The sequence below is a fragment of the Dermacentor silvarum genome, chromosome 4 (assembly GCF_013339745.2).
Source record: "Dermacentor silvarum isolate Dsil-2018 chromosome 4, BIME_Dsil_1.4, whole genome shotgun sequence".
In the NCBI taxonomy this organism is placed as follows: Eukaryota; Metazoa; Arthropoda; class Arachnida; order Ixodida; family Ixodidae; genus Dermacentor; species Dermacentor silvarum.
The window spans coordinates 134,940,581-134,959,119 of NC_051157.2; the positions used below are offsets into that span (position 1 = coordinate 134,940,581).

The 18,539-nt window shown below is 43.9% G+C and overlaps 1 protein-coding gene across 1 annotated transcript in view; it reads right to left on the reverse strand.

Moving 5' to 3' along the window:
* The window catches only part of LOC119448917 (MAM and LDL-receptor class A domain-containing protein 1-like), a 265,378-nt gene that overhangs the window by 68,237 nt on the left and 178,602 nt on the right, over positions 1 to 18,539 (reverse strand). Inside the window, exons 30-35 of the mRNA XM_049666561.1 lie at positions 17,079 to 17,175; positions 16,287 to 16,337; positions 13,399 to 13,479; positions 6,197 to 6,402; positions 2,000 to 2,087; positions 445 to 690 (exon numbers count right to left, since the gene is read on the reverse strand). Coding sequence (XP_049522518.1) covers positions 445 to 690; positions 2,000 to 2,087; positions 6,197 to 6,402; positions 13,399 to 13,479; positions 16,287 to 16,337; positions 17,079 to 17,175 — 769 coding nt within the window. The remainder of the gene's footprint in view (positions 1 to 444; positions 691 to 1,999; positions 2,088 to 6,196; positions 6,403 to 13,398; positions 13,480 to 16,286; positions 16,338 to 17,078; positions 17,176 to 18,539) is intronic.

The following is an 18,539-nucleotide window of genomic DNA, read 5'->3' on the forward strand; positions in this document are numbered from 1 at the left end:
GACATGGTTACGTTATTGACCTTTATGGAGATACTGCCGTTACAATTTACCCGTGGTACTTAAAACACAGAACCAAGTGCACATGACACCTGCAGGATGGCAAGCAGTCTTGGTTACGCAGAGAACGGTTTTTATGAATCATCCAGTATGATCAATCATCCATTATAACCAAAGGTACTAGTATGACCTCTTGGGCATACTGGCACTTTTTTGCACCCCTGTCCAGGGCTGTAGCATGACGTCAGCCAGCTAACACATTGAAGTAGAATGTGAAAGTTGCATATTGGCTTGTTTGCTTTAACAGGGGAGCACGTACACACTACAAAATCTTTTTTTTTTTTTACAAATTTAGCGAATGAGGCATTCTGTTTCCTCACAAAGAAGCCTGCTGCTACGTATAGCTCAGCGTGTACGTAAGCCCACAAAGAGCGGACGGATACTCACCCCCTCGCCTTTCATCGGATCCTGTTAGTGGCGACCTTGGGACGCTTCCTATGGGCGTATGATGCCAGGCCATCGTGTCACGGTTTGTGAAGCCCTTTATGTTCCAGCCGCACGTGTTTTCGGAGAAGTCACACGCACCACAATCTCGTTCATCGGCGACGTTGTTGCAGTCAGGGACGAAGTCGCACACTTGTTGCACTGGCACCAGCTGGTTGTTGCCGCAGTTGAACATTCGCGTCGATCGAGCTTTATCGTTGGAAAAATGTACGGTATCGTCAGACTGTACCGACTCGTGATGCATGGTATCATCTATTTATTCAGTGCATTTAGTAAATTCAAGATATATCCATTGTTCATTTTCATATTGGCCTGTCTGCTATAGATTGCTGACCTTGAAAAGCACTGCCTCGTCAGTTCATCTTAGAAGCGTGCGCTCGTGATTATGTCTTTTTTTTTTCTTGGAAAAACACTGAGTAGACAGACCAGCCATACGAGATATCAGCAATTCTAAATTGCTGTAATGTTCTCTGGACTATCTGCATGGAACATTTGTAATAAACGTGTTGGCAGCTTTAGGAAAGACAGAGCGGGAGAACATACTAAAAGGTCAGATCCTAATCACATCTTGGTTTATCGTTTTAATGGGATATCTAACAATAATAAGTAATTAAAATATAAAAAACGTACTACACAAATATGTCCTAAGCGGGAGACGTCGTAAAGTGACGGCACACACACAAAAAAATATTAACGTGCACCATTATTCTAAACAAACATGTTGTAAAGGGGGCCGTGCCCAATTCTTTATAGGGTAACTAAACGGCAATACTGTCACAGAAAAAACAGTTACGACGACCTAAGCCAATAATAGTACGAGCAATGCTAAATAATATCCATCAAGTTATTAGAAGCCGACATTACCTTAAATTGTTTTGTGCTATAATACAATTGCGAGCATAACATTATTTATTTATGTTATTCATGGGGTATACAGATAAGAGATGCCGATTTTTTTTTTTGCTTTTGTGGGCCTCTTTTCTCACGATGTTTTTGCATGAAAAAATGCTCCGTCATCCTAATGTTAGGGAAAGTCTATAAAACATTTCGTGACAAGTTTTCTGAATGCTCACTTCATGCCAAGCACCAAGCACGATACACTGACGAATGCCCGTGGTGCGGGGACACGCCAACGTTACCGCACATCACGTGGATATGCCCAAGCAGACCGAAACATATAAACTCCACACTACTAAAAACACAAGATTTTAAGAGGCAGTGGGAGGCGCGGCTTGCGGACGAGGACCAGGACAGCCAACTGGCTCTCCTGGACCAAGTCCAGCGAACCGCTCGTGCCAGTGGAGCCCTGGACTAGGGGCCCCACCCACAGACCTAAAATTTCATTTTATTCATTAAAGTTTCTCTCTCTCTCTCACTTCATGCCGAAACACTGATGAGCATCTCGTACTTACTATGACAATTAGCGATGGTGCAAGTTCTATACTGATGTGATGGTATACACACTGTGTAACAGTCCCATTAGCCACGGTAAACTCACCCGCTTCGTCGCAAGGCATCTCACTGACCAGCAGGTCATCGATAGCCACAAATCCATTCTCGTTGCTCCCTGACAGAGCTGTAATGACCTGCCGGAAGGAGGAAGAAATGACAGCATACCAAACCGTCCAACGGCACACACGATATAACAGTGCGATTCCCTAATTTACACGGAAGACGCAGAGTCTATAACTTCTGAGCTTGTATTCACACAGCAGTCACCCCACAGACAAGACGAAAATTACCTGGGCGTTCAAATAGCAAAATGCCGGTGGAAAAATGCTCAGCGACATAAGGGAAAAGTGGGCAAATATTTTTGACAAAATTCATCAGCTCTACTCTCGGTCTTGTGAGGATAAAACTCTGCTTAGTGGTGCCATCACCCTATCTACATGTTAAGGCGCATGACAGAAGCTATGTGTTAAGTAACAGTCATCGTAGAAAAACCCACAACAAATGACTCCTCGGGGGGTAGCGCAGGCATAGTTAGCTGTGCAATCACACTGATTTCTCCTCCCCCCCCCTTTTTTTTAGTTTTGCATTACCTAAAAGGAATCTAAGTGCACGGAAGTTTTCATAAACACTACCTATTTGAAGCCGGTGGTTAACACCAATACGCTAAAAGCGTCATATGGACACGGCGAAAAATGGCCAACTAATGTTTTATGTAGCTGCGCGCGGCTACCGCGCATTACATGTTCACTTGTGTGTGTAAACACAATAGTGCTAATGTGAGATTTCAAATACGAATGGAGAACCATTTTTGTATGGAACCATTCAATAATGCAATTTTCATTTCCATTGATTCAACCATTTTTTTTTCAATGGACAACGCTATGACGGTCCTAACATGAGCCGAGTCATCCTCCTAGTGAAAATGACTCGAAGTGGCACTTCTTCACAGACGTTGCTTCAAGTCTTCACTGTTCAAATACCCTCGGCAAAAAATTATCTTCCCGTAATCCCGTAAAATATGTATTTGCTCCCCGAGGCACTACTGTTGCATAGAAGAAGCACCCAAAAGTTTGACATAACATCGTATGGTCAGGCAAAAGCAATCACGGTGTAAGAAGATAAGTGCTCCGACGGCGCGCCCGCGCTGGGGCGAGAGAGCGGCCACTTCGTGTGACTGGAAGTGAGCACCGCTGCTAGGGGCAGCACGTGTTCAGGAGGCCTTGGAGACGCCGCACAACAGTGGATAATTTACGACCTCCGTCAGCATTTAAACACCCATACCCAAATATATGCAATTTTTCGTTATTTAGACGCCAAATCAAAGCAAAGGCTTGCTGAAAGCTAGCTCGCCATTCAACCCAAGGTACATCTTTGTCGATTGGTATGCACAACTCGAACCACTTCTTCGAATTTCCTAAAAGTAAATGGCGCATAATATAGAGCCGGTCATATTCTGTTTTTTTGTCAATGTCGTCATCGTGTTAATTAAGATAGATTTAATTCCGCCTCTCGAGCCCACGACCTTCAGGGGGACTGAACCCTCGAGCTTATGTGGCAGTCGAACCCACCACCTTTGACGTTAAGGCGATGTTAATTAAGGCAACGTTGTTTAATATAGAGTTAATTAAAATATTCGAACCTGCGACCTTTGGCGGGAGTCGAACCCGCGACCAATGCTGTTAATTAGGGCGTGGTTAATTAAAGCATAGTTATTAGGTATCGTAAATTAAGGCACTCGAACCCGCGACCTTTGGTCATAAAAACAATAAGAAGTAACAACGCATTCGAATGAGCATGTCAAGTAATTTAACGAGTATCTCTTGAGCATGCAGGCTTTTTCCTTCACCCTGTTTGGGGTATGGTAAAGTGACTGTAAACTTTTTTTTATGTTGCCTGGCTACTTGGGCTCTCGACGTAGTCTTGCGTTACTTGGGTTCTTCGACACGGCACCAATGCATTATTGGGCTACGGCTAGGTGGGAAATTTTGTTTGACAGTCTGCGAGGCATTTCAAGCAATTTAGGTATGAAGCATGGAACTGAGACTTGTGACACAGCTAGCTAAAGACAGCTGGGCCGTCCTGGCGTAGTTAATCTGAGTTAATGAATCGTATTGGGACATGTTTGCGACGCTTTCTATGGGCCCAACATTATTGTAACCTACTTCGGTAGTTATTGGGCACGCTGCCCGCACAGGGCGCTGTGACGCAGTTAGCCTAGCTAAAACAGCTCGGCGTTAGTTGCGCATGTGCTGCATTTTACTAGGACAAGTTTGGGGCGCTTTCCCTGACGCCCAAGATTATTTAAAAGTAATTTAGGTACTTTTTGGGGTACTTTTGCGGTGCTTTGTCCACGCCCAACGCTGTGACGCAGTTAGGGATAAGCAGCTCGGCCGTGGTGCGCCGTTTCGCGTGTACCGAATCGGAATAGGACAAGTTTGTGGAATTTATCTGATACCCAGCATTATTAAAAAGTAATTTCGGTAATTCTTGGGGTACTTTTAAGACACGGTCGCTGCACCCGGCATTGTGACGCAGTCAGCGAAAGGCAGCTTGGCCGCTGTGACGTAGTTAGTTTCGCATGTACGGAATCTTACGGGGGCAAGCATGTGACGCATTTTAAGAGCCCCCCCCCCCCCCAACAAAATATACCTTCGTTCGTTACTCACGCTTCTCGAAAACGCAAAGAGCGATTCGGAAGAGTGATAACATGGGAGTGTGCGGCTCGCTCCGGCAGAACGCGCAAGAGATAACACCGAGGAGCTCAGAAACCTAGAACTTGTAACTCGAAAATTTCATCTTCCGACCGACTGAAAGCAGGCGTTTAACCCACGCATTTGTCTTGAGTGCGAGTAGAAGGCATTCTGCGAGCGTCTAGTATGGTCTGGCTAAGAGCTTGTTTTGTGGCCGCCTCTGTGTACGTAGCGGGCCAGTGCGTCGGCTGAGGCCAATTTGTGTCCAAAACGCGCCGTAACCCGTGTGTTTGTGCTCTTAAAGTGCAAGAAATAGTGCCCGGGATTGGCGGAATGCTTGGATATGAGATATTTTCTTCATATTTTATGGTATTGTTTGGGATAAGACAAGTATTTTCTACGCCATGCATGTAAAAGCTAATGTATATTTTTGTAAAGCCGCCCACACACCACTTTCACACGTTTCGCTTCTACACGCAGTATTCCTATAAGGTCTAAATACCAAAATGACACATTTTAATTTTCCCAGATGGTGCCATCCGGTGGAGCTTCGTACGGTAACTGCTGCTGCTTACCTGGTGCCACAACAATGGATGAACGCACAAAAATCCAGGAACAAGCATTTACTTATAGCAACGTAAATATTTCAAAATTTCACAAGGCGTCTTGCGTCTACTTTACGAAATTGCCCTGTGCATAGATTCGATTGAGGCTTGTAAATATCATTAGTACTCAACCGCACCACGATCGTGCACGGTTGAGCAGTAGAAGGCAAAAAAATGTACCGTACCAATCAGAGCAGCCGGCATGACGCGTACCAGCTAGCTCTCAAAACGCGCGCCCCAAAACTGAAACTGGAAGTGTGGTTCAGGTTTTCACATCAGCCGCTGGGTGCGCTAAAGTCAATTTAGCCACTGGGCTCCATGAAAGTGTTCGCTCTTGTTAAATTTCTTTCTCTATGGTGCGACGGTGAGCCCACCATGGCGGCACAAACTCGCACGCGCGAGAGAGGAACGCGGGGAGGAAGGGCTCCATCTACCCACCGGGGGGAGGGGGGGGGGGGTTCCACTCCGATGGCTGCTGCGTATGGGACGGCAGCGTGAGCCCTATCTTGAAAGCGATCAACGATGCTGACAGTCTAGGGGTACCGAGGGCCCATAGCTTCGTGTGCGCTATAGCACCCACACGCTTGTGCATCACCCACGTTCACGAAGTGAAACGTCACTGTATCTTTTGGGTGTACCAATCAGGGTCGGTACTTAACAATAATAGAAACATAGCCTGAAGATATACTGGACATATGTGCCCGTAAGGAGGAGACGTCGTAAGGTAACTGCACACAAAAGAAAACTATAAAATGCATGGTTAATCTAAGCCAACATGTAAAGTGAAATCCTGCCATATCTTTGAATGGCGAGCCAAAGACGGCAAGAAAGACGGAGCAAAAAGTATATTACCAACCACGTAAGCCAGCACTAATGCAATCAATTCTAAATTATATACATGAAATATTATTTTCCTGGCATATCTCAAATTGATAAACTATGCCTTACCGAGCTGCTTGTGAACTGCAGCTGCCGACGCTTCCAGACCCCATTGGTCGTATTCATTTCTACGTCCTCCAGGAACAGCCGCACGCCATTCTTCATTATGGGGAGATAGTACCACATTGAGACACAGGTGTAGCGCGAAGGCTCACGAAGCATCAAGGATGATTGGTTGCCGACGATGCCGGGACTCTTGTAGAGTAGAAAGTAGCCTGTTAAAAAGAAATGAAAGCAGATACAACGACAGGCCCAATCTTCTTGCGTATTTCTAGTTCTTCAGTAATGAGCTCATGCATAGTGGAGTAATATTGCAACATTTTCCCGGATAAAGTAAGCATGCCTTCCGACTAGGGGTGCCAACAATCCGGAATTTAGCGGGACAGTCCTGAATTTTGAGAAAATGTCCCGTGTCCCACTACACCCAGTCGGGACTGCCAAATGTTCCATTGTTGTTTTTTTTTTGCTAGATCACAATACATAGGCACGATTTCCTTTTTATAATGTGTGACAGCTGTCTTGCACATTCTTCTTTTTTGTATTCTGTTGCAGTGTCCTGAACAGAAAGATAATCTCGTTTTGGTGAAGCTTTGAGTTCTGTCCTAGGCCCAAACCTTGCACTGTAACTCTAACCGTATTGGTAGCCATGTTAGTCAGGCAATTGCACTGCAAATTTCTTGTAAATCGCGATATGGTAGGGCCTAAAAATAAAGTTTCGAACTTTCTTGCACGTACAGACTGGCTACTGCTGGCACAGACAGGGTCGGTCGTCGCCACCCGCTCCCCCCTCCATAATCGGCCCACCCATTGATCCCGACTTCGTCTCCTAAGGCGACAGCATACACAGTTTCGCCTTCTTAAGTTCTTCTGTTACATCCAGATCGGAAGTTCACTGATTGCCCTGGTTAGATTCAGGAATAGAAAATTTCCACATAAAAGAGAGGAGCATTAACGTTCATCGCATGGAGAGACGAATTGTATTTGTGGAATAAAGACAAATCGGTTTCGCCACCTAACGAAGTGGCATAAATTATGCTCGGAAACATTCGACAAGAAATGACCAGGGTACGGGTAACTCAATTCTAGAACACGTCATCGAGTGTTATTATTTCATGGCATTTCAGTGAAGTGTCATTTATACTTAAATTGTGCTATACACAGTGATCGCACAAAATCATAATTATCACCCAGAACCAGGGCTAGCATGCCAGGGGATTAGGCAGGCTTACGTATCCAGCATATCATTGGAGTTTCTATCTTTATCTGACTTTTATTTATAGAGTGTATCTACGCTTACCATTGAAATACATCTAAGTAATATAAATGATGCAACCATTGAGACTTACTTGGAAATAACATTGCTAATCTTCATCGCTTCACTGCAAATTTTTCACTTGGGCGTTTGCTACAGATCACCAGATAAAATTCCTGATTTTTGGCATAAACGTCATAACAACTTCTGGGAATTTAGTGAAAAACACCCTAACGCAGTGATCCTGCTTTTTGATGACTTTAATATTCCGCAAATCAACTGGACTAACAATACTGATTCAATCGTATAAAATGATGCAGCTAAAAAATTTGTTAATGTGTGCCTTAAATTCAGTCTAACCCAACTTATAGTAGAGCCTACGCGTGTTACAAAAGACACCTGTAATGTACACGACCTTACACTAACCCGCCATCCCGACAGTCTTTTATCGATAACTTACCTCCGTGACGTAAGCGATAATAAAGTAATCCATGGCACCTTTACCTTTCTACTCATGTGACAACAAAACTACAACAAAACTGTAGGCTTATATGATAAAAGAAACTACGAAGCAATTAATCCAATGAGTTAGGCGACTTCATTTCATCTTTCGAGACATTATTCCCTATGCACTCACTTCAAGAAAACTGGACAGTATTTAGAAACAAAATTAATACAATCGTGAACACATATATACCAAGAATAACTATGCACACGAATCAAAGTAAGCCATAGTTTACCAGAGCACTAAAGACGCTTGAATACAAGAAGCTTCGCCTCCGACTGTAGCCACGCGTCCTGGAAGCATCGAGGCATGGTCAAACTACTATACATGACAGAGAACGCCTGCCTCAGTGCCGCTCGCACAGCTAAAAATCTTTTTTTAACGTCGACCTCCCCAGCTACTTAGTGGAAATCCTCGGCAGTCCTGGCGCATTTTAAATTCTGAAGAAGCTCGCACTATCAGCGTAATGAACGTAGCAGGCGAAACCGCCACGAACACCGAGTGCGCTGTTTTCAATACAGCATTTTTTCCGTGTTTACAAACGAAACTACCACTGCTATACTTTCCGCTACTTAGTAACATAACATAGCATATGCCACCGATTGTGCTTTCGATGGATGGCAGACTGTGAATAATCGAAAAAAACAAATGATGCACTTCCTCTGGTGTAGACGAACTTAACTCAAAAATCCTAATGAATACTAAGCATATATATGCGTGGCATGTTTTACTCCATTATTCTTTCAGTCATTGTCTACAGGTGCCTTACTATGTGATTGGAAAGTGGGAAAGTAATTACAGTCTTTAAAGCAGGCAACAAAGACTCCGCCTTAAACTACCACCCCATTTATTAACTAGTATTCCTTGCCATATCATGGAACATGTCATATACTCGCATATCATGAACTTTTTATACTCACTAAAACTTCTTTATTCTTCTCTTCACGGTTTTTCCTAGGGCTTTTGTGGAAAACATAACAAGCTATGTTCATTTCTAATCTGCACGTTAGGCTTGATAACAACGTTCAAACCGATGCCATCTTTTTAGACAACTATAAAGCTCTTGACACAGTGCCTCGTAACCGCTTACTAATAAAGTTATCCCAATTGAACATACGATCTCCACGTAGTACAACGGATAAACGAATTCCTAACTAATCGTGCCCAGTTTGTTCTTGTTAATAACTGCTCCTGCAAACCTAGCCCTGTCATTTCAGGCGTCCCTCAAGGTGCAGTCTTTGGAGCGCTGCTTTTCCTAATATACATTATCGATCTTCTGCTGCATGTATCGTGTCCTAATAGCATGTTCGCTGACTGTGTGATTTATCGTACTGTGCCCAACATCTCTGACCAATCATCTCTCCAAAATGACCTTAAGAACATGCAAACCCATTGCCACGCTGTCAAATGGCCTAGAACCCTAACAAATGCAAAATTATTTCAATTTCCTGCCGTCGAAATCCTAAACAATCGCAAACGCCCCAGCGGAATCAGTTCTAGCGTATAAGTACTTAGGCATAGCCCTGTCCCAAAACCTTTCCTTGAATGCGCATGCGACTAACTTAATTTCGCCTGCGAAAAAGACCCTAGGATACATAGAATGTCAGCTTCATCATGCTGAGGAGCATGTCTAACTACTTGCATACAAATCATTTGTCAGACTACAACTGGAATACGCGGCCGCCATCTGGAACCCCCACAAAACATACATCAGCAATGCACTGGAATCAGTTCAGAATTATGCGACTTGATTCATCTATTCTTCATTTTCATATACCATCATCATTTCACTCTTAGTTGGCAGAATCTAGCTTGACATATCTTGCTTTTCGTCGTGTTATTAACACGCTCTCTCTTTATCAAAAATTCTTTTACAGCTCGCTAAGCCGTCCACCTTACATCACGCCATCATATTCACGCATGTGACAGCGCACCAGACATCAACTGCACACGAGCCATCACATTTCAAGATTCATTTTCCCCACGGGCTGTCAGAGACTGGAACGACCTACCCATCAATGCCGTTGCCATCACATGCCATTCAAAATTTCTAGAAACTGTTCAAACTTGTATTTCACCGTAACACCTGCTTTTTTTCTGTATACATGTTAACAACCCCTTATGTTAACAACCCTCCGCTTTCGTCCTTTCGCGTGCGAGATTCCAGTTCCCCTTGCGCCCGCTCGCAAGATACGCGTTGCCCTTCCTCCCTCCCTCCCAAGGCCTTTCGTGCAACGTAAGACGTCGCGTTTGCTCTCTGCAGTGCGTTCGCTACCCACGAAAGCGCATGTTTCTCGCGTGCTTTCACGCGCTCATACGGAATACAGCGAGCGGCGACGATTTTATCGCCCTTGGACTTTATACGGAGCCTGCCGGCGACGGTGACGCCAGAAATCCGCTTGGGGTGTCGATATAGTTGCTATCGTAATAAAATGTAATGAAAATAAAGTAGCGCCGTGGATTATGTGATCCATCAAAAAATGTTAAAAGGGGCATGTACAGGCTGCTCGTGGACACTAATGGAAAAACGAACAACGCCTCCTAACAAGTTATCTTCAATACTAGCCACACAGACGTGTTTTGAGACACCCACTGAACCGCTTCATTACCGGCCTTTTAATATACAGAAACTGATTAGACTTTGAAGTCTTCTCTTTTGTGGGGTCTTCAAATATGATTTAACGTTTACGTCTGAATGTGGCATTGGTGATGTATGATGCATTTTGTGTTGCATTGACAAAACTGTGCGAGAACTCTTTTTTTTTATTCTGGTGTCTGAAGGGACAATTTGATGTGCGTGTGAAGCGTCGCGTAGCATTACAAGATGGTTTTATGCAGTTCACGAGTCAAACATACTATGAGGAATGTGAAGCGTATTCTACATTGCTAATTATTTTTTTTTCGTATTTACAGTGAACTGTCCGCGTTCGGCTGCTAACAGCTGCAATGTTGAATTCACCAAACATAACCCTACTTTCACTTAAGAATATAATGTTGCTGAGAAGTCGGCAGCATATTGTGCTGTCAGTGTTTCCTATTAGCAATAACTAAATGCGTCAAGACAGAAATGAAGAATTACGGACCTCTGCTGAAATAGTATAAAAGATGTAGAAGAAATAAGCGCTGCCCATAAACGACCGGGGTGCTAGGTATGGAAGTCATAATGGGCCACCACCGGTAAGTTAGGGATGTGGGGTAGTGGAGGATATTTCACGAGGTAGGAACAAGGATAGAAGTAATTGAGGCGAATTGTAACGTAATTTGTCATAACAGTCCGCTGTTCACCCCTACTCATTGCTCATTTCTCTGCGTGTTTTGTTCCGATGTAGTATTGTTTGGGTGCTTCTTATTTCCTGCATTCTATGCTTTTAACTTCGACTTCTCGAAATCGAATGTTTTATTTTCTTTTTACTGCTCGATCGGTCAGCGGACGTTGATGCAGTGTTTTCTCTGGTAGTGAACATGCATTTATCAGAATTACCTCCTCTGCACAACTTACTAATGATTCTCGTAGTTTATCTGAAACGTGCTCAGATATGTGGTATTGATACCTTCTGTTTGGTAGTAGGAATCTGCTTCAATGCGAGGTTATTACAAACAAAAGTTTGCTACATGGTAGGCCCTTGTGACCTGTGTGACCATTTGGAGTAGGTGCGGAAGAAACTTTTCGAGAAGAATATAGACATGCGTGAGTGTTTAGTTCTTTACGTTATAGTAATTCAACATCAAGACTTCCGGAACTCCCTCGTGAGAGCATTTATAGTATATCGCTAGATATCTTGAGTTGATTGCAATTTTTCTTTGTACTCATTTTTATGCAGTCCGTCACGAGTCACATGCAAGCACACAAGGCAAAGAGCGGTGCTCGAGCTATTTATAAACAAATGTCAGGTCGCCGGGATGCCGACCTTTTTCTTCATTTCTTGCATTTGTAAGAGCACTTTGCGGAGCCGCATGTTTCATCGTATACCCTATGCACTCACACGGTTCGACGAGCATTTGCAATAACTCTTCCATTCTCTCGTTTCTATAAAAATGTTAGATTGGTAGATCCACGTAAATGTATCAGGACATTTTTGTTCACGGATGCTTTCTTTCTTTCGCCTCTAAATTATCCAACATCTCATTCGGCCAGAGCAGTACTAATCTCCATATAACTACTACCGGTGGCATGTGATGTATTAAAGTAACCTGCAACGTAGTATCTAAAGCTACGCCGGATGCACGTTCGAACAATGTAGCTTGTATTCCTAAAGATTCGGGGTATCTATAACGCGAAGGTTCTTTCGCAATCACAATCAGCGGAGCTATGCACTACCTACAGAGCACAGTGGTAAGAATACGCACACGGCTACTCATCATACGCACATGGAGAATCTACGTGCCGTAGCTCATTTCGAAAGCAGTCAGTGAGCTAAATCTGAGGACTCATTATTATAATGTAAGAGGCGATAGAGGCGTTCCTAACTCGAGGCGTAAAATACGGTATAGATAAAAGGTTAGAGCAGAATGTGCGTAAACTGCACCAGAGTCGGTCGCCGAAACGCCGAAATCAAGAAAAATATTGCAGCACAAGACCGAACAGTTTTGAAGCAATGGTTAACATCAGCTAAACAAGCTTCAGCGGTGGCATTCTTGTAGATATCGGCTTTCAGCATGCCTGTCATGTAACCTGCTTCGCCAGAGGCATGCAAGCCAAAGAGCTCAATCATATCGCATGGAAAGTTACTAAAATTTCTAAATGGCAGGTGTGGGTTTGTGGATCACAGTTTGAGTTCAACATCTTCGTAATTGCGAAATGCTGTAACACGGACGTATTTCTACCACTTACTTCGGTAGATCAGTAGCGGAGCGTAATTGCGTCATTTTTCTATATGCGAGAAGCCCACGTTGTCATAACATCGTTTCGAGGGGCTGCGAATGGAATGCGTTTTCTTTCCTGTGAAAACCCGCATCCACGCTATCAAAGCAGATGCGGCAGTTATTGAAGCAATGATCATGATGTTCATCAACGCAAGCTGCGTCTATTCAGAGGGGCTGCACCGCAAGACGGCCAGAATAAGAGTTGTTGCGAAGGAAGCATCTAGTTAGCTAATCAGCGTCCTTATGCCCGACGTATCTTAACGTGAAACATGACAGCAGCAACAAGATACGTTGGACCGTAGTTCAAGAAAGAAACTGCCCAATCCGTATAACGTATCTGTAAAAAAATATGAAAGACACGTCGGACGCAGATTTAGCCACAACCGAAATTCCAAGCCTCCCGTGTTGAGAAGCGCAGCCAAGCGCGCGTGCTATTCACACTTATATATTCATATGCAAGGGCAGCTATATATGCCAGTACTTCTGAAAGTCATGTAAAAAGTAACTGCTGAAGAAATCTCGAGGCAATTACATAACCACAAAGTGCGGCAATTCGAAGTACTTTCCACGTGTGAATTTACGCGTACTCACCATCATCCGTCTGTGTCGTATGATCTTGTGGGAGGAAGTCGAAAGATCCAGCTCTTTCTACTTCGAACTTTGTGTCGTCATCTGGTAAAAAATTCAAATTCAGTATCAGCTGTACGAAAAGCAGCGTATTTGATTATATATTACATGACAGAGGAGCGGCATTAGCGTTGAACTGCCGATATTCTACTGAGAACTTCACTTATTCCAAGACTGCTATGGCGGATAATTTTCTCTGTGTGAAGAACCCCGAAAAATTCGCCGGAGTAACGTTCTTTAGATGGCTTGTCTAATATTTAGGGATGGGCGCAGATGCCTTGTTTGCCCAGTTCAGATACCGACATTGGTTAACGACTGATCCATCATGCCGTGTCCAGCTGGCTACTGAAGAATCACTAAAATTCTGTGCATTAATCTCGGGACACAAGTTTGTTTAATACGTGGAATAAATTCATTCGGCCAAACTGACTGAAGCCATGTCAACAAAAGGACAAGATATGTTCCAAGCAGCTGGCATATGAATGCTAGAACTTAACACTTCTAATAAAAAAGTAGCAGCAAGTTGAGACATGAATAACAGAATAAAAGTAACAATCAACCGAAACGTCACTGCCAGGATGTGTAAAGGGTCTGACTACTCTCGCACTAGCCACAGCAGTACAATGATTGCAGATTTTAATTCTGTTAGCCATCTTTGGCAGCTTACCCCCGTTTTCGGTATGTTGGTGGGCACCAATCTCTTTATGTATGCATTTGTACGCCTGACCTCTTTCTCGCCATCTAGGGTTACTGGATTCAAAACAAACCATTTGACCAACTTGGATCACTGAGCATGCAACACTGGACATGTCCGGGCTTCAATCACCCTCTCACGCCAACTTGGTCCATTAGATTTGTGCCACAGATTAGGTGCTTTTCTTCAATGAACCTATTTGACGCCAACATGGGTCACAGGATATTTGTCACGGGATAGGCGTCACTCTTCAATACACCTCTTCGTTTTCATGGTGAGTCACTGTGTATGTGTCATTGGGTGTGTGCCGCCTTTCATACTAACCATTACACAAAAAAATCTGCAATTGCGCAATAATCATCAGATTGCTAGCAGCATTAAACGCGGCAGTTATTGTACTGCTGTTTTGCTAGATGGATCTACTTCTTATCTTTTACAGGGGCCCTGTCCGAAAACGCCTGGTAGAAAGCAGAAAACAAAACGCAGCAGATAATCGAATGCAGCAATCTTGTCGATTAAAGGGGCTACAACAAGCTCGAAGTTTTCGTTGAAGCTAAATAAGCATTACATAAATTAAAATGAAGAGGTGATTGAAAGTAGGGCCTGTACGAATTGAAAGTAAAAAAGTCGGAGTTTCGCCCGAAAGGCGAAGCATCGATTGCGATGTCAATATAATATACAGCTTTACGAAGCAAGGATGGTAGTTTTATAGGCCGTATAGGCTTGTGAACATTTGATTACTCACTAAATTAACAAGAACGGTGTCACGCGCGCACAGTTAAGCGTGAACACATCTCGCTCGATGACCGTGGAAACGCGACGTCAGAACGCTGGAGGCAAGGAATCGCGGCAGCAGCAGTGAGCGAATTGATCTTCGTGCTGTCTGTCGGTTCAACGCCAACTAAACGTCGAAAGCACAGTGCACTTTGACAACATCGCAGATCTCTTTGAAATGAGGCCGGCGCGGGCGCGCATTTTGTCCACGTCGCAGATCACGTTCAAGATACGGCGCCCGCGTGGCCGCGCCGTAAGCAGCAGCCACCAAGCAGAATGACTTTAACGACAAGCATAGTATAAGGTACGTATGAGCCAGAAAAACATTTCGGCGACAATCCCAAAGGACGCGCTTCTTAAGTTTACTGCCTTCGTTCATCTGCGTAAATTTTCAGTTTCTCCCAAATTATTCATAAAAATATTCGAGGACACCTAAGCACTTCTTTTGGGCTGTGAATGCGAAAGCATTAATGTCCAATTCAACAGTGCTGAGCGGTCCTTCGAGTTTTGCGCTTAGAGTAACGTTTTAGAGTATTGCTTCTGGGTATGGTAGCAAGTTTTGCGATCAAGTTTGTGCGGGTCATCTTTTTTTGTGTGCGGTTTCTACCTAAGCATGCTGGCTGTAGACCGGAATCATTTGGACGATATTGCTGAAAAATCAAGGACGCCGCATGCCACCGACATCCTGCACGACGAGAGACCGAGGAAGCACCAGTGGCCACCTAGGCGGGCAGACGCGTGCCCTAGCCAAGCTCAGTGGGGGTGAGAGAGAGAGATTCGGACTACGCGCCGGCTTCCGAGGCTATAGACGGCATAACCCGCACGCGCGCGTCATGGGACTGCCTCGCCGATGAGAAGCCGGCTCACCCCGTGGTGTCGCGTCGCCGTATGTGCTCCGTCGAGGTGCGCCGGTGACGTGGCTTCGCGGCGAGGCCCTCTACTTTCACGCAACTTCTGGCGCGCCAGAGCGTCAGTAGGCCTTTCAATTCGCTCGCTTTGCTCCGTCGAGATGCGCGCTTGTGACGTTGCCGTTGCAGCCAATGATAATTTAGGTGCCGTTTTTCTGCCACAGACGCCGGCTACTTTGCTCAATGGGCCATTTGATGCTTTCGCATCAATAAAGTAGATGCGTACACTAAAGATCCAGCGGCGATTGCATGCGAGTCGCGTCATAGTGTGCGGCGCGTGAGCAAGAAAATTATGAAAATGTGTGAATTTATTTGAGAAGACGATTTTCTTCGATAGGCATTTCTTCGTTTGTGCTTACAGGAGGTGTTCTTGATAGATTTTGTTATATATAGATTATCTAAAAACTAATTCAATTTTCCTCAGTAATATGAAAGAATCCACACTACAATGCTATTAGAATTCATGAACAACTTGCCTGTGTTTGCTATTCGCCAGGGCAGACAATCTTGTTCGAATGAGCAGTAGTCTAGATAGTAAAAAAGAGAGAAATATTAATCTGATTAAAAATATACATTGTTAAGGATCTACAACAATATCTGTTTCCTATGAAGAAGCGTTCACTGTGAAGTTAAGCATCGTCAGGTCATTCGGACACGTAATATTCTTGTGACATTTACTGCAACATATTAGCGTTATTTATTACTTAGCAGAAAGCAGCACTCATACTGTTCTCAAAGATCTTCACGTATGACTGGCACTAACGGCATCACCAAGGCCAGATGGAACCCTCGTGACTGCTATTATAAGGCAGTTTATGGTGTCGCTCCAAAGCGCCAGAAAAATGCACGCTACAATGACATCGGAATACTTACAACGAGCCTATATCTGAAAGCATGGAAGGCTAATGCGTAAGTACTTTTGCACAAGCCATACACTTGTCATGTTCATGCAAGAAATAAACGATCCTAAAGAAACACACGCGCTTTTGTGATGCCGGAAACGAAGCATACGTCATTTTTATTACGTTGAAGAGTCCAGTATGATTTAGAGTTCTGTTTTAGCACGAGAATATACCAAGACATTGAGTAAATTAAACGATTGTGCGATCCTTAAAAACGGCATTATTTACAGCGAAGAGTCAAATTGCGTATCTCGATATAACGCTGAGTGAAATAATGCGTGTCGTGATTTTATAGTTACTTTCTCCTCCGCCACTACGAAATCAATAACGCCAATATCATTTAAAGTGTTTCGTTTTCTTTCTTACTGTAGGGTTCGCATTCTCCATCGGTGAATTCGACGTCATCAAGCATGACCCCAGAGTCATGCTCCACTCCCAATGCAGCCACCACTTCAAATACGAGCTGTAATGGAATTTATCGATGTTAGAATGCGCGTGAATAGTCAGTGCTGATGACCTGAATTAGGACACCACTCTAATGAAACCCATTACGCTCGTTAAAATTACATTCAGCATTATTTTCAAAGAACCATTGCGAACGCACACAGTCAGGGATTGCACAAACAGTGGCTTGTAGTTGAATGCTAATAATATTTGTCTGGGTATATTTATTTACAACAGAAACAACTTTTACAGTGCGAAGGGGAGTGATATTTCTCACTTACACATCATAAGTAACTGCGGTATATCGATGTAGAAATCTTACTCTACCCTCCCAAAAAGAAAACATTTCCCTGGCAGAGCGTCTATTTCGTCCTATTTGGGGCTACTTATAACGAAGAATTATGAACCTATAAGAAACATGTAAATCCGTTAGCTGCTAAAGGTGTACCCAGCAAAACTTGCCAACTAGTTTAAATTCCTGTAAAGGATTATCACATACAAATGACTTGCCGATGCGTTCAGTGTGGAATCTTTCTGAGGCCTTGCTGCATGTGTTTTGAGACTGTTATTCGTCAGAGATTTGATCTCCGAAGACTCAGTTGCATTTGCACTGTGGTCATTAATTGGAACTTAGGATAATTCTTCACCCGGTGCTGAAACACTGCTTGCTCATTGTGGTTCTTTAGTTTTCGAAATATATGTTTAATAATACTTTATGAGCAAGTTGTGTGCGTGCGTGCGGGCGCGCACGCGCGTGTGCGTGTGTGTGTGTGGGGGGGGGGGGGGTGGAAGGGCGTACATGTGTGTTTGTCGGTGTATCGGCCGTATACGTGTTTGCGTGATCCCTGTGTAAATCTTAACATTCACCCAACCGCCTGAAGTAGCATACCTGACCTTGTGCCAGACAAAGATCGCAGCTTTCAATAATGACAGGGTATCCTTCTAACTGCAACCAAACTCCTAAAAAATTATTTCACGTGAGAGTGCACCAGCCGTTTGCTCAGCGGCGCTAGGGAGAGTGCATTCAGAAAATAGGCGAGAATATACGCTTGCCCACAAAGACCACGCTTACCTGCGCGTGGCCTGAAACGCTGTGTAGATAGCATCTACACTACCCCGCATTTCTAAAATGCACGTGTCTTGGTTTTAAGAGTGCAGCATCAGTCTGTGCCCCCAGCTTTTTTTTTATATTGTCCGTCTGCGCTAAGAATACGAAAAGCACGACATATGACACTTGAACCACGCATACGCACTCGGTGTCAGTATAAAAGAGGTGATGAAAGAAAAGGAACCTTAAAAAAGAACATACTGGATAGGATCCCGCTTTATTCATTTACTTACCCACAGTCCCAATACGCATCTTACAGTGAGGCAGGGATAACA